Source organism: Tubulanus polymorphus, chromosome 10, assembly GCF_964204645.1.
Source record: "Tubulanus polymorphus chromosome 10, tnTubPoly1.2, whole genome shotgun sequence".
Lineage (NCBI taxonomy): Eukaryota > Metazoa > Nemertea > Palaeonemertea > Tubulaniformes > Tubulanidae > Tubulanus > Tubulanus polymorphus.
In genome coordinates this window covers 12,780,613-12,796,493 of record NC_134034.1, presented here as the reverse complement: position 1 = coordinate 12,796,493, position 15,881 = coordinate 12,780,613, and the positions used below count along the sequence as shown (strand labels likewise).

General features: G+C 42.3%; 1 protein-coding gene across 2 annotated transcripts; it reads left to right on the top strand.

The window, feature by feature from the left end:
- The first annotated feature begins 507 nt into the window (after positions 1 to 507).
- LOC141911820 (polypeptide N-acetylgalactosaminyltransferase 13-like) lies at positions 508 to 14,828 on the top strand. 2 transcript variants are annotated; one of them, XM_074802878.1, is made up of 14 exons: positions 508 to 597; positions 1,768 to 1,937; positions 4,882 to 5,109; positions 5,759 to 5,776; positions 6,683 to 6,845; positions 7,357 to 7,529; positions 7,618 to 7,722; positions 7,824 to 7,926; positions 8,353 to 8,822; positions 9,390 to 9,529; positions 9,842 to 9,940; positions 10,527 to 10,661; positions 11,412 to 11,490; positions 12,451 to 14,828. In XM_074802878.1, the coding sequence occupies exons 3-14, from the start codon at positions 4,896 to 4,898 to the stop codon at positions 12,519 to 12,521; spliced, it is 1,770 nt and encodes a 589-aa protein (XP_074658979.1). In that variant the 5' UTR covers positions 508 to 597; positions 1,768 to 1,937; positions 4,882 to 4,895; the 3' UTR covers positions 12,522 to 14,828. The 2 variants fall into 2 exon arrangements, with proteins under 2 accessions (XP_074658979.1, XP_074658980.1); XM_074802879.1 differs by lacking the exon at positions 5,759 to 5,776.
- The last annotated feature ends 1,053 nt before the right edge of the window (positions 14,829 to 15,881 follow it).

Below are 15,881 nucleotides of genomic sequence, written 5' to 3'. Positions count from 1 at the left end.
GCCGGGGTCCGATATCGCTCCGGTAACTGCTTTAGCTTAGTGGGTTCAAGATCCCTTGACGGGTGAAGAAGATGACTGAGGTATGGGTACCGGTACTACTGGTACTGTGCCGCGGGAATCTCCCGTGCATCGGTAAACATGTCTGTCCAATGACAATGTTCTGGAAGAGGACCCGACCCCTCGTTTTTGTGGTCCCATTTTGCTCGCAACGATATGTTCACCATCTATTGGAACTTATCTGAACTGTCACAATTCTGGAATCGACCGAGTTTTACAATCGAGCCACATTCACATGCGCCATCTATGAGAACACGTAAGCGACATTTGTCTTTTACAATTTGGAATTTATTAATGATATCTTATCTCACGCTAGAATGATAAAGAAAAATTCATGAAATTCAATATTTTTATAATATCGCGGTTATGTTCGAATGTATGTATTTCTGCTGGGATGATTTCATTTGTGTGGTTTATAAAGGTTTAGAGCGGTATTTAGTGCTACCCGACTCTCACCACTACCTGTCACATTGGATCGGGTAATAGGATTCGTTCCTCCTACTAAATGTGGTCTGTTGGATATAAAACCGTCAGTTACAGGTAATCAGTCAATTCTTTAATCTGAATGAATTCAATCCGATGAAAATGAGAACTCGGGAACAGATTTATTTCCAGTCGAAAACTGAACAAATTCAACATGTTATTGTTGAATTCAATAAAATTTAATTGCGAGGACGAAGGTTTGGGCTGGCGTGATTTACATAAATCCGGCCCTAGGGCCGCTTCTCCCCGAGATTTGACTAGAGCTTGGCTTCAATAGATATTTATATTAACTGGACCTGTATGTGTTTAATTGTAATGCAGGTTATTTAGGCTCTGATGGTGGAGGGTCCCCCAGGGCCGAGCGAGGGGTGGGTGGAATGGATATGCCTTGGGCCGGGCGCGGGGGTATTGTTGGATGGTATGACTGGTTGGCTAGGGGTTCAGGGTAGATGAGAGCCCTGATGTTTCTGTTAATATTGCAATGATTGGTTGTCCACCTCGGCTATAGCCGACAGTGGTGTAGGCTAGGGCAGGGGTCTGCGGGCTTAGCCTAGAGAGCCAATAGGCCTAGTTTTAAGTCGTGTGTGGTACCTTTTTTAATCATAATATCATCCTAAAAACATTAAAAAATCAGTTTTCGTAAATATTTTCCTGAGCTAATTTTAAAAATTCAACTAACAGTAGAATGTTATTCTAATAAACAATCGTCAGTGAATGAGACGCTTCTCTATTTCCGCGCGATGCCCCTGTTACGAGAATTGTGCGTCTCTCGTTGTCTGTTTGTGATGTGTCACTATTCACAGTTCTTTCGTATATATTCGTGATTGAAGGGCCCGAGGGCGGGGTGACGATAGTCTGACGCCCGAGGGCTGGGTGTCTTTTAGATGTTTTATTTAATATATTTATTAGGCCCTATGGACTGACTGTTAGATTCAGTTCGGTTTTTTTAATGTCAATAGACTGATGAGACCGTTTTATATGTGTTGAGTATTTGTCGAATGTTTATTATCTATCTCTACAAATTTAAATAACCATGTTTATCGAATTCTTATCTCTGATAAAATTCCTCGCGTAGAGCGTTAAACATTTTTTATCAGTATGGAATTTAAGAAAGATATCAAAGCGTATGGAACTGTTCCGTAGGTTTTTTTTTTCTATTTTCTACTGTCAAATTTTGCGCTTAAAGAAAGCTAAAACCCTTAGAATTTAATTCATTCTTCGTTTCAGTTCGCCGTTCTACGTTTGTACTGTATAGTCGTCATGGATACGGCAACAATAACCCCGCGAAATATATCATCTTCGGTGTAATATTTATATTAAATATATAGTTTGTTAAGAGCTCGAGCGGAGAGAGATAGAGAGACAGTGACCTCGACCTTGTTGTCGTTTGTTGAGAGGTAAGTGTCGAATAGTTTTAATATCACACAGTCGGTGAGTAGGTGCGTGTACTAGCGTGGGAAATAGGAGTGGAGAGAGTGGTGAGGGGGAAATAGGAGTGGAAAGCAGGGAGGGAAACAGGGAGTTGGGAGGAGGGGTGATAGAATGGGAGAGGAGAGGAGAGAGTGGTGAGGGGGAAATAGGAGTGGAGAGGCAAGGGATAAAAGGAGAGAGAGGGGAGCTGGAGGGGAGAGGCGATAAGTGGGGGAGGAGAGGGGAGTTGGAGAGGAGAGTGGGTAGGGAAATACGAGTGGAGAGGCAGGGGATAAAGGGAGAGGGGAGCTGGAGGGGGAGGGGCGATAAGAGGGGGAGGAGAGAAGAGGGGAGAGCAGAGTGGGTAGGGGAAATAGGAGTGGAGTGGGGAGTGGGAAGTTATCTCTAATTAGATACAATCACTGGAGATCGACTCCCCTCTCCTCCCCATCTCCTCCCCTCCCATCCCCATCTTATGTCACATTTAATAAACTGACAACTTGATTGACTCTGCGTGTATGTAATTTGATAGCAAATTTTATCTTAGAAATGTATAGACCTACGTCGAATTGAATAATTATTGGGTTAAATAATGAACTGATTGCGAGGCAGGGAGGACTTGTGTAAATCCATCATTCAAATCTTCAAACTGAAAAAAATTGCCGTATTTCAGTGCGCAAGTGTGTTTGATATTGCCTTTTTTGACGTCGAAGTGACGTTTCGAGATGTGACAAGTTCCTCGAAATGAGCTTCTTCATCCGGCCCTAGATTGGTGTCCAAACAATGAACAGTACCTGAACCAGAACAAACGAGCCGGACACCAATAGCCCACCACCAGACCTTCTGTCCGTGATTTTGATGATGATGATGATGATGATGAGTACCTACGGGCTACTAGCCGTGGCTGATGCTGTTCAGTACATCCGACCACGATGAAACCTTGGTTTAATTGTTTATTACTCGCATCGCCTTCGGGGATGATTTAGATGTATAATTAATAGCCGTAAGATTACTGTGGATCAGTGTGGATCGATGTGGATAAATCCCCGTGGATCTGTAATACATTCATCTAAATCCCCGATTCAAGTGACATCCAACTGGGGTTCAGATTATTGATTTCTCTCGGACGCGGCTTCTTACAGCAGGGACAGTGTCTGACAGCTCTTGATTTTAGACTGGTCTTAGGTTGTTCGGATTGGTTAAAGAACCAAAATGACTTTAGACTGATCTTTAAGTTGTTAGATTGGTTATAGAACCAAAATGAGTTTAGACTGGTCTTAAGTTGTTAGATTGGTCATAGAACCAAAATGAGCTTAGACTGGTCTTAAGTTGTTAGATCGGTTATAGAACTAAAAAGAGCTTAAACTGGTTTTAAGTTGTTAGATTGGTTATAGAACCAAAATGAGTTAAGACTGGTCTTAAGTTGTTAGATTGGTTATAGAACTAAAAAGAGCTTAAACTGGTTTTAAGTTGTTAGATTGGTTATAGAACCAAGATGAGCTTAGACTGGTCTTAAGTTGTTAGATTGGTTATAGAACCAAGATGAGTTTAGACTGGTCTTAAGTTGTTAGATTGGTTATAGAACCAAAATGAGTTAAGACTGGTCTTAAGTTGTTAGATTGGTTATAGAACTAAAAAGAGCTTAAACTGGTTTTAAGTTGTTAGATTGGTTATAGAACCAAGATGAGCTTAAACTGGTTTTAAGTTGTTAGATTGGTTATAGAACCAAACTGAGTTTAGACTGGTCTTAAGTTGTAAGATTGGTAATAGAACCAAAATGAGCTTAGACTGGTCTTAAGTTGTTAGATCGGTTATAGAACTAAAAAGAGCTTAAACTGGTTTTAAGTTGTTAGATTGGTTATAGAACCAAAATGAGTTAAGACTGGTCTTAAGTTGTTAGATTGGTTATAGAACTAAAAAGAGCTTAAACTGGTTTTAAGTTGTTAGATTGGTTATAGAACCAAAATGGTGTTTTATTGGTGGTGTTAAAGCTAAAGCTGTAAACCAGAGCTACTGGCCCGTGTTCTCCAGTTTGAACCGACTAAAGTTGCGATGTTTAAAATCTAAACACCGAACCGGGACCCGATCCAAGGATATATAGAAATTCTGCTGAGGCTGCGGAAAAAGTTTGATAATTCAGTTTGTTTTCAAGTGACTTGCCACAGACCACAGAGTTTATTGTTACATCTGCCAATAAATACTGGTATTATTATTATGTGCGCTTGAAAGAGAATTGATTCATTTCATTATTAATGTTTACTCAACGGTAAGAGAAGAGAGGGGGGTGCAACACGTGTGATAGATATGAGGGAGGGGGGTCACACGTGTGTCAATAAACCAGTATTAACTCGTATCGCTACTTTCACTGTCAAATTAACGTAAATGTGTCATTTTCACATGTGCACGAGTCATTGCAGTAAACAGTGAGCCTGAAACTGCCGGTTTCGAATTCGAATCAGTTTCTATAGAGAGAGAGAGGAGAGAGAGGAGGCGGACTTTTCAAGGATGAACTAATTCTAACACAGTAAATTGAATTTGTTTTTTTTTGTTTTTTTTTTTTTTTATTGTGTTGGTAGTCGCCAGGTAAAGATGTTTAAGAATATCGTACCTTGTTTCTAGTAAACGGCCGGGTCGCTTTCATAAATCGCTATGATTATTCGTAATCAGTTCATTTCTAAAGGTTGCAGTTCTATAGTCATGGCTTAGACTTGAGTCCAGTCTAAGACGGACTTGAGTCCAGTCTAAGACGATCTTAGGTCTATACTCAATCTAACAACTTAAGTCCAGTCTTAACAGGAAATGAACACCAGACATAACCAATAATTGGATTTAAGTCTCGACAATGGAACCTGGTCAATATTTAAGCTCGGAAAAACAAGGTATTAATTTTGTAAGTTTAAGTTACGTAATATTGTATCGTTGTTGTTTCAGCAGACGGAGTAAAGATGGCGCTGCGGTATTTCGTACGGCCGCAGTATTGTAAAGTGATAATCGCGACGTCTCTCGTCTGGTTCCTGATCGACGTCGTCGTCATCATGTATTACACCGACTGTTCGCCGTCGTCGTGCAACAATAACAACAACGCGGCCATCGCCGGCGGTAATAAAGCGCCCCCTGCTGGCGGCGGAGGCAGCTTCCTACAGAAATTACTACCAAAAGGTGAGATATATTAGTAATTATCATTTCACCGAAGTGACACGGCGGCCATCTTGAATTTGTTGTTAGCGCTCTTCGAGTAACGAGCGACTTTATTGACAGTTGGTAGCTATGGGTCAAACCTATAATCAGAAATTTGTTTTCTCGTTCTCCCAATATGGCCGCCACGGCGGACATCTCGATTTGTTGTTCGCACTCTAAACCCCAACCCCGTAAACCCAAATCTGTTTTTATAGGTGACAAATTATGTCATTGAATATACAATTTATAGTATTAACACATGGTAATAGTTCACGTGGCCTGAGAGGTTGAGCGGTTGTGGGTTCAAATCCTAGTGAAACCATGAACCACGCAGCACGTGTACGTTTCAGAGTCATAAACCGTCTTATTAGGGTTCAGCAGTAACTGATAGATAGACAGGTAGAATAGATATTTGAGTTTATCAATACAACAGGTGCAAATTGCTGCAAAGTAGGTCAGAGTTAACCAGTTAACCAGTAAACAGTTGACCTTTGTGACAATTAAAGGCTCATTGTTTCTACACTATTTATTATCCATCGGTTATTTTAACCAACTTTTTGGCAACTGACCCCTCTCTCGCCCCCTCATATTTATTTTGACTGATATATTTCATTGTATATTGTCGTTTAAGTCGGACGCCATAGACGCGGTACGTAACAATTTCGACTGTTTCATTACCATAGCAACGATCATTCATAATCTGTTTAATTCGGTTAGATAAGACACCGCGGTTACAAGGCTTCAGCTTTTCCTAATAACGGATCGACCTTTTTTTTTAATTCAGTTTATACTGCAGCTACGTATATACACTGTGTCGTACTAACAGCTGCTCAGTTATTCTAACCAAACAGTGTACAACCTTCCCCCCTCCCCCCTTCAGGCTGTGTATACCACCCTTATAATCAACCTCCCCTCTCCCCATCCCCTGTGGGTGCTCACGCTGTTATTAATATCGAACCTGTTTTATGAAAAATACCCTGAAGAGGTTTTCAAATCTAAACATCACGAGGCGTATCATATACTTACATCAACACGCGGTTGTATATAGAATTATTTACGGTACATAAGCCGCGATGCACACGAGCAAAACTGTTTACACGGGTGCCGAATGGGCCCGGGGCTCGTTTTGCCCGACCAAAAACGTTGGATCGGGCCCGAGCCGATTTTTAGCATGGGTAAAATTATTGCATTTGAATAACAACCGTGGTTCCGGATTGAGTCACTTTGAGCATTGTTGTGTGAACGCGCCTTATAATTAGGTCATCTCGCTCCCGATGGATGACCTGGTTACTGCTATACGGTGGCGCCACTTACCAGGGAATCAGGGGAATAGTCTGGAAATTATAAGCTAAAATCAGGGAAAAGTCAAACAGGGAAATTTGTTGAGATTGCAAGATCGCGCGTGAAATCACGTTTCTGTTTATGTCATAAGACCCTGACCGTGTAAATTGATCCGATTGTTAGCAGATCAAGTCAGAGAAAACGACGTACGCGTCTGGGAATAGTTGCCACCACCGCGCGCGTACTGCGATTATAGTTGTATTTATTATTTCAGGTATGGTAGAGAAAGAAGGAGCGGGTGAATACGGAAAAGCTGTTCACATTCCAGCTGAAAAACAAAAAGAGATGAAAGAGAAATTTAAAATCAATCAGTTTAATATAATGGCAAGCGATATGATCTCATTGAATAGAACGCTAGCTGATGTCAGGATGGCACAGTAAGTTTAACTCACAACTAGGTCCGGCTTCCTAACTGGTTCATTTCAAACAGGGGTGGCTCCATGAGTACATAGATTCATTACAGGTGGCTCCCAGGATATCAGTGGGTGGCTCCAGGATATCAGATACATAGAGGGTGGCTTCAGTACAGCAGATATATCAGTTGGTTAGCTCCAAGGGCATCAGATACAATAGAGGGTGGCTCCAGGATATCAGATACATGAGTGGGTGGCTTCAGGACAGCAGATATATCAGTGGGGCTGCTCCAAAGGTATCAGATACATGAGTGGGTGGCTTCAGGACAGCAGATATATCAGTGGGGCTGCTCCAAAGGTATCAGAAACATGAGTGGTGGCTCGAGGATATTTGAGTTCAGTTGGTGGCTCCAGGGACATCAGATATATATGTGGGGCTGCTCCAATAGTATCAGATATATCAGCAGAGTGTCTCCTGGATGTAAGATACCTCAGTGGTTGGCTCCGGCGTGATGTATTGTATTATTGTGTTTAGATGTAAAGAGAAAGTTTATCCGTCTGCTGATGTTTTACCTGATACGAGCGTAGTGATCGTATTCCATAACGAGGCTTGGAGTACGCTGATTCGTACGGTTTTTAGTGTTATCAATCGGTCGCCGCGGAAACTTATACGAGAAATTATACTAGTAGACGACGCTAGTGAAAAACGTATGTATTTGAAAAGGGAGGGAGGGGGAGGGAGAGGGGGGTTCTGCCTCAGGGAATTGAACTGATCCCAGTCTCTGTCTGTTTATAGAACATTTAGGTAAACAATTAGAAGATTTTGTATCCGAACTTTCCGTCCCAGTTTATGTTGTAAGAATGGGTGTACGCAGTGGTCTGATCAGAGCTCGATTAAAAGGTTAGTATCAACCGCTAGGGGCGCTGCTAGCAGTGTGTCGTATACACACTAGGGGGCACCATGAGAACAACGAATATTGATAGCATTGTTTTTATTTCTAGGTGCTAGTCGCGCGAAAGGTAAAGTGATTACATTCCTAGATTCACATTGTGAATGCGCTGAAGGTTGGTTAGAACCATTATTAGCTGAAATACATAAAGATAGGTATGAACCCCTTCACCCCTCAAACCCCTCGGGAAACGGGGGCCTCAATTATTAAGGAACCAATATCTTTCTGACCAGGATTTTCCTTTGATTATTCATTTTGAACCACCTTTAACCTATAAGACATAATATTCTCAAAGGTCCTGCATTGGTTTGATGATAAACAAATGCTCGCTAGATGCCAGGTAAAAGTGCTCCCTAGACAACAGGGACCCGACTCCAGAAGTCCATAATGATCCATCTTGAAAAAGTGTTTTCATTTCTGATATATTTGATTATTATTAATGGTTAAGAATACGTAATTGATTGGTGTATTTGATTGGTGTGTATTGTGTATTCACCCATCTATTTGATGATGTATTTGATGATGTATTTGATGATGTATTTGATGATGTATTTGATGATGTATTTGACTGTATTTTGCAGGAAGTCAGTCGTTTGTCCGATTATAGATGTGATCAGTGACGATACGTTCGAGTACATCGCCGGTTCCGACATGACGTGGGGCGGGTTCAATTGGAAGCTGAATTTCCGCTGGTACCCGATACCGCAGAGAGAGATGGATCGTCGCTCTGGCGACCGCAGCGTTCCCGCCCGAACTCCAACAATGGCCGGCGGTTTATTCTCGATCGAACGTAACTTTTTCTACGAGATCGGATCGTACGATAAAGGGATGGATATTTGGGGCGGCGAGAATCTGGAAATGTCGTTTCGTATTTGGATGTGTCACGGAACGTTGTTGATCGGAACGTGTTCGCACGTCGGCCATGTTTTCCGTAAGGCGTCTCCGTATTCGTTTCCCGGGGGAACGGTGAAAATAATCAATAAAAACAACGCGAGATTAGCGGAAGTTTGGATGGACGAATGGAAGGAGTTTTATTATAAAATTAATCCAGGTAAATGTTTTATCGTTTAAATGAAAACCTAACATTGAGAATAGTGTGCTTGTCTGAGAACTGAGCGTGCGTCTGCTGAGAACTGAGTGTATGTCTGGTGAGCACTGAGTGCGCGTCTGGTGAGCACTGAGTGCGCGTCTGCTGAGAACTGAGCGTGCGTCTGCTGAGAACTGACTGTACGTCTGCTGAGAACTGAGTGTATGTCTGGTGAGCACTGAGTGCGCGTCTGCTGAGAACTGAGTGTACGTCTGCTGAGAGCTGAGCGTGCGTCTGCTGAGAACTGAGCGTACGTCTGCTGAGAACTGAGCGTACGTCTGCTGAGAGCTGAGCATGCGTCTGCTGAGAACTGAGCGTATGTCTGCTGAGAACTGAACGTGCGTCTGCTGAGAACTGAGCGTACGTCTGCTGAGAACTGAGCGTACGTCTGCTGAGAACAGTTCAATCCTCAGTTAACTACCAATAACCAGAAGAGGAAGATTTACTCTTACATAATAGTTGTTATTCACAGGTGTTTAGAGTGTTGATCGCCATAGGTGTTAAAAGTGTTGATTTGTTTGTAATTTGCAGGTGTTAAGAGCGTTGATTATGGAGATGTCTCGGAACGTAAGAAACTACGAGACAAACTTCAATGTCATGATTTTAAATGGTATCTGGAGAATATCTACCCAGAATCTCAGATGCCTTTAGATTATTTCTCTTTAGGCGAGGTGAGTACCGTGGTGCAAACACTCCCACCCGCTGTACGGTGGTGCTAACATCGGAATAAAACCACCCCTTCAGCAGCTTGGAACCACCCCTTCAGACAATCAGCAGCTTGGAACCACCCCTTCAGACAATCAGCAGCTTGGGACCACCCCTTCAGACAGCAGCTTAGATCCAGCCTCCCCCTCTAAGCTTTCACCATTTATGAAGTGTGCACATTCAGACACTGAAGAGTTTGTTTTTAGGATTTAATAATTAAGAAGAGAGAATTGTGATGAATCTTGAGATGAATCGTTATATAATTGATTGAATTTTAGGTAAAGAATCAGGAATCTGGTCAATGTTTAGACAGTATGGGTCGTAAGAACACGGAGAAAGTTGGATTAGTTTCGTGTCACGGCATGGGAGGCAATCAGGTATGTTCAATCTATTACTCAACAGTTGTCACTAACTGGTGTGTTACTCATCAATTCATTATTGACCACTCGGATACTGGTCGATTCATTGTTGACCGGTCGGTTACTGGTCAATTCATTGTTGACCGGTGTGTAACTCATCAATTCATTATTGACCGCTCGGATACTGGTCGATTCATTGTTGACCGGTCATTGTTGTCAATTTACGATGTTCGAAATATGTCCTGAAAATATGCGACTGCATTTTAAGGTTCATTAGTGAATTATGAATTTGCCATGATAAGTTGTTAGCATGTGGCTCAGTAGACACCATGCTAAAGTGAGTGTTGCTATCTGAGTCTAGTATTTCTCTACATATTCTCAATGTATTTCTCGATGTACAGGTATTCTCAATGTATTTCTCGATGTACAGGTATTCTCAATGTATTTCTCGATGTACAGGTATTCTCAATGTATTTCTCGATGTACAGGTATTCTCAATGTATTTCTCTATGTACAGGTATTCTCAATGTATTTCTCTATGTACAGGTATTCTCAATGTATTTCTCGATGTACAGGTATTCTCTATGTATTTCTCTATGTATAGGTATTCTCATACACGAAGAAGAAGGCAATACAAAGCGATGATTTATGTTTAGATGTTGCAGCGTTCGGCGGTCCAGTTAAAATGATCACCTGTCACGGTTTAGGTGGAAATCAACTGTGGGAGTATGATAAACAGGTAAACATACCTCTCTCTTCAACAGCAGCAGACGGATGCCGGTTATAGGGCTCCACAACATATCTCTCTCTTCGACAGCAGCAGACGGGTGCCGGTTATAGGGCTCCACAACATATCTCTCTCTTCGACAGCAGCAGACGGATGCCGGTTATAGGGCTCCACAACATATCTCTCTCTTCGACAGTAGCAAACGGATGCCGGTTATAGGGCTCCACAACATATCTCTCTCTTCGACAGCAGCAGACGGGTGCCGGTTATAGGGCTCCACAACATATCTCTCTCTTCGACAGCAGCAGACGGATGCCGGTTATAGGGCTCCACAACATATCTCTCTCTTCGACAGTAGCAAACGGATGCCGGTTATAGGGCTCCACAACATATCTCTCTCTTCGACAGCAGCAGACGGGTGCCGGTTATAGGGCTCCACATCATCTCTCTCTTCAACAGCAGCAGACGGGTGCCGGTTATAGGGCTCCACAACATACCGGTATCTCTCTCTTCAACAGCAGCAGATGGATGCCGGTTATAGGGCTCCACAACATATCTCTTTCCAACAGCAGCAGATGGATTCCAAAATCACAGGACTCCACAATTCTCACTTCAGTTTAGACTCAGAACAGTTTGAAATAAAGTCCTTAATTGTAGAATTTTGACTGCTTTCAATCTTTCGGTTGGTCCAGTGTTGTCACGTCATATTTCTTTGCTTCATTGATGACTGTTATATTTTAGTATTTCTGTTTTTATTTTCAGAGTTTAACTTTAAAACACGTTCACAGTAATCAGTGCCTTGATAAAGCTTCACCTTCAGATAGAGATTCACCTACTATGGGTAAATATATCATACTAATATTAAACTTCATCTTAGTCCCAACGCTACTGAGTTAACTCATTCTCAACTCCGTCCCAACGCTACTGAGTTAACTGATTCTCAACTCCGTCCCAAAGCAACGAAGTTCCCTGATTCTAAGCTCAGTCGCAAAGTTAGAGTTCCCTGATTCTGAAATCAGTCCCAAAGCTACATAGTTCCCTGATTCTGAACTCGGTCCAAAAGCCACAGAGTTCCCTGAGCAAAGTCAGTCCCAAAGCTACATAGTTCCCTGATTCTAAACTCCGTCCCAAAGCAACGAAGTTCCCTGATTCTAAGCTCAGTCCCAAAGTTACAGAGTTCCCTGATTTTAAAGTTTGTTCCAAAGCTACAGAGTTCTCTGATTGTCAACTCAAGTTCCAACCCTACCGAGTTCCCTGATTCTAAACTCCGTCCCAAAGCAACGAAGTTCCCTGATTCTCAACTCCGTCCCAAAGCTACAGAGTTCCCTGATTTTAAAGTTTGTTCCAAAGCTACAGAGTTCGCTGATTGTCAACTCAAGTTCCAACCTTACCAAGTTCCCTGATTCTGAACTCAGCCCCAAAGTTACGTAGTTCCCTGAGCAAAGTCAGTCCCAAAGCTACCGAGTTCCCTGATTCTAAGCTCGGTCCCAAAGCTACCGAGTTCCCTGATTCTAAACTCCGTCCCAAAATTACGTAGTTCCCTGATTGTCAACTCAAGTTCCAACCCTACTGAGTTCCCTGATTCTAAACTCAGTCTCAAAGCTACATAGTTACGTAGTTCCCTGATTCTGAACTCGGTCCAAAAGCCACGGAGTTCCCTGAGCAAAGTCAGTCCCAAAGCTACATAGTTCCCTGATTGTCAACTCGAGTTCCAACCCTACATAGTTCCCTGATTCTGAACTCATTCCCAAAGTTATGTAGTTCCCTGATTGTCAATATTTGATGGCCCTGTTATTTTCAGCTTTGTGCAGTGATACGAGCCCTTCTCAAAAGTGGATATTAACGGATATGGATTGGACGAAAGCGAGATGATCGCTGATCACATCGAAAGAGACCTGTCTTCATCATCGTCGTCATCTTCACCGCTCGCACCGACTCTGTCATCATTTTCATCCTTCTCATTATCGTTAGATGTTCGAACGAAGAATTTTCACTTTTCAAAACCAAAAAAAAAAACCACCGAGAAACTTTTACGAGTGTTGAATATCATTTTTTTGTCACCAAAAATTTTTTCTGTAGGTTTTTTCCCTCGATTTCCTCCTTGTGAAGCAAAATTCACCGATTTTGCCTCCCTACCTCCCTCTCCTCCCTCCCTCCCTCTCCTCCCTCCCTCCCTCTCCTCCCTACCGCCCTCTCCTCCCTACCTCCCTCGTAGCCCACATGCGTATTCTATGAACACATATTTTCATATTCAGTAGATTTTCACACCTTTATTTTGCCATGTCGCGCCGACTCTGTTCTGCGAGCGTATTTTTTCGCCTGATCGCGGCAAATTTATAAATCGCCCGAAAAATTCGCTTGTGTGTCCGGTCACGGGGGCCGACTCGATCGCCCGGCGAATCGCCCGTATCAAACATGTTTGATATTTTTGCCCGATTATTTACGCCGGCGATCGATTCGCCCGTCTGCCCGCAGCGATCCATTTTTATCAACCAATAGGATGCATTGTTGATATCATGTGATTCGTTAACTCTCTCCCACTAAGTGCCGGTCGCTGACTGAATTTCGGTTTGATCGCTACGTGTGCTCGTATCGGGCGTATAAATTCGTCGGCGAATTTGCTGGCGGATTTAATCGTCGCGATCGGGCGAAAAAATACGCTCGTGTCCCCTACCTTTAGGCCAATTCTGTGTTATTATCTGTAGTTAAAATGAAGAAGCTTATTTGAATCGCGAGGGTCCTCTACGGTGCTCAATCGCCTGCCTCCCGTTCGGGGAGAGAAGGTTAACCTGTGTACTATCATATTGTAACAATTGTAATGATCCCTAATCCTCAAAAGAGTCACACAAATCATTTGTTGTTTGTTTGGTAAATTCTACATCGCTCTGAAGTGCGCTCTCTTACAATCCGTACTATAAGGTTTAAATGTATTGCGTTAATGGTGTTAACAGTGCCCTCTAGTGATTAAGAGTGAAAATAGAACGAATTGCGTCATCGCTTTTTAGTTCACAGTCTTTAGAGCAGCTAAAAACTAGAATAACCTCCGACTATTCGATATAGAAATATACTGCTACCATTTATACAAACATTCCATGCAAATCTAGTTTCCGGGGGACGGCCCTGGTTTTATAAAACCACAGAACTGAGTTTCATTGATATCTGGGGCACGCTGGGAACTTTGTGAAATTTATCAGACTTTACCATGGTCTCTCATTGTTACTATGGTGGTCGTCATCGGGTTAACAATTCCTAGGGGTAACTTCGATACTCAGTCTATCCCTGGTTGAAGATTGGACCCTAGGGGTAACTTTGATACCTGGTCCATAAAACCAAGTCCAGGTTGAAGATTTAACCCTAGCAGTAACTTTGATACCAGGGTCCAGTTCCACAGTTCTGAGTTAAGATTTGACCCTGGGTTAAGTCATTGAAAATGAACTAACTTTAACTCAGAGTCAACTCTAACTCACAACTGTGGAACTGGGTCTGGTCTATAAAACCGGGCCCTGGGCGAAGATTTTAGCCCTAGGGGTAACTTTGATCATCTATGGTCTACGTTGATATTCAATGAAACCGGTAACTGGTATTTCACTAACCTAGATTCGTATGTTACTCAGGACATGGTTCTATTGAACAATCGAGTCTGACGGTCTGCATCAATTCATATTATTCATCATATATTATTAATTATTCTAGAACGTCCTGTAGGGGGAGACACGTGTACATCGTCTGCCATTCAGATTAATGTGTTACATATTGTGCTATGATACGAATTTTGACTCGGAAAAATGTCTCTCGCTTGCGAAACTTAGCCTTCAGTAGATTAACAATAGTGTTAACAAATCCATAGGGTTTTTAGTTTAGAAGATAGAAAAAAATGAAAGAAAGTATTTTTTTCCTTTATTCTAATACGAGAACAAAAAAAACTTTTTGTTTTTGTTCCGAAAATGGCGAATATTTTTAATTTCGAAGATAAGAAAAAACTTCTCGAAGTAAACATATCAGAACTGCAAGTAATATGCGAAAAATCGACTATTGTTTGAAATGGATACGATTTACAACCGTATTCATTGTTGGTCCCGTTTTTAAAACAATGAATACAAAACTAGATGTATATAAAAACGTATATACAGATTGTATGAAGTATGCTGTTGTACTTATTGTATTTAGCACCAGATTTAATTATTACTGATAAAATACATTCCTTTTATACAAATTATTCACAATCAGTGTTTTATCGTTCGTTTTCTGACAATCGGGCGCTCGTGATGAATCATCTAGACGATGGATAGGGGCGTCCCGGGTTCGAACCTTATTCGCAATACCGATCACGTTCGCCGTGTTACTGAATAGAGCCTAGAGGATGAACTGGGTGGGACCCATCGGTGTCCAAACTTCTTATACTGACGAGTCTAGTTTCCGTGACACCCTGTACATCGTCTATTCAGCATCAGGACCACTCTGAATCAGTATCAGTGATCACTGGGTTCGAACCCGTGCTCCTGTCGTCCTCTATCCAGCATCAGGAGCGATCACTCTGAACCAGTATCACCTTTAAGATATCAACATTTTACCGTACGGTGCTGCCGCTATGCAGATTGTTAGCGGGATTTTCATACACTAACAGAAATAAACTCTGGCAGGCTAGGGTTACGGGACTGCACGTCGATTGCCAGAGTTGACTTAAGTTAGTGTATGAAAATCCCGCTAACGATGAGCATAGCGGCAGCACCGTACGGCCGAACGCGCCCTGTACATCCTCTAATCAGCATCATGTCAGTACCAATATACCGGTTTCGAACCCGGGACACCCCTGTTTGTCCTCTATTCAGCATCAGGATCACTCTGAATCAGTATCAGTAATTACTTTTTCTTAAGAGATCAACATTTCACCGTACGGTGCTGCCGCTACGCTCATTGTTAGCGGGATTTTCATACACTAACGTAAATCAACTCTGGCAAGCGAGGGTTACGGAGTATAACTGGAGAACACGTTGATTGCCAGAGTTGACTTAAGTTAGTGTACGAAAATCCCGCTAACGATGGGCATAGCGGCAGCACCGTACGGCCGGGACACGCCTTGCACATCCTCTAATAAGCATCATGTCAGTACCAATATACCGGTTTCGAACCTGGTACACCCCTGTACATCCTCAATTCAGTATGGGTAATAACTGGGTTCGAACCCGGGACATCCGCCTAGTTTATCAATGATACTATGATCGCCATCTATTG

Coding starts and splice junctions, on each gene's coding strand:
- LOC141911820 (XM_074802878.1), top strand. CDS start 4,896: ATGGCGCTGCGGTATTTCGTACGGCCGCAGTATTGTAAAGTGATAATC. Junction 6,846..7,356: donor GCTGATGTCAGGATGGCACA/GTAAGTTTAACT, acceptor TATTGTGTTTAG/ATGTAAAGAGAAAGTTTATC. Junction 7,927..8,352: donor GCTGAAATACATAAAGATAG/GTATGAACCCCT, acceptor TGTATTTTGCAG/GAAGTCAGTCGTTTGTCCGA.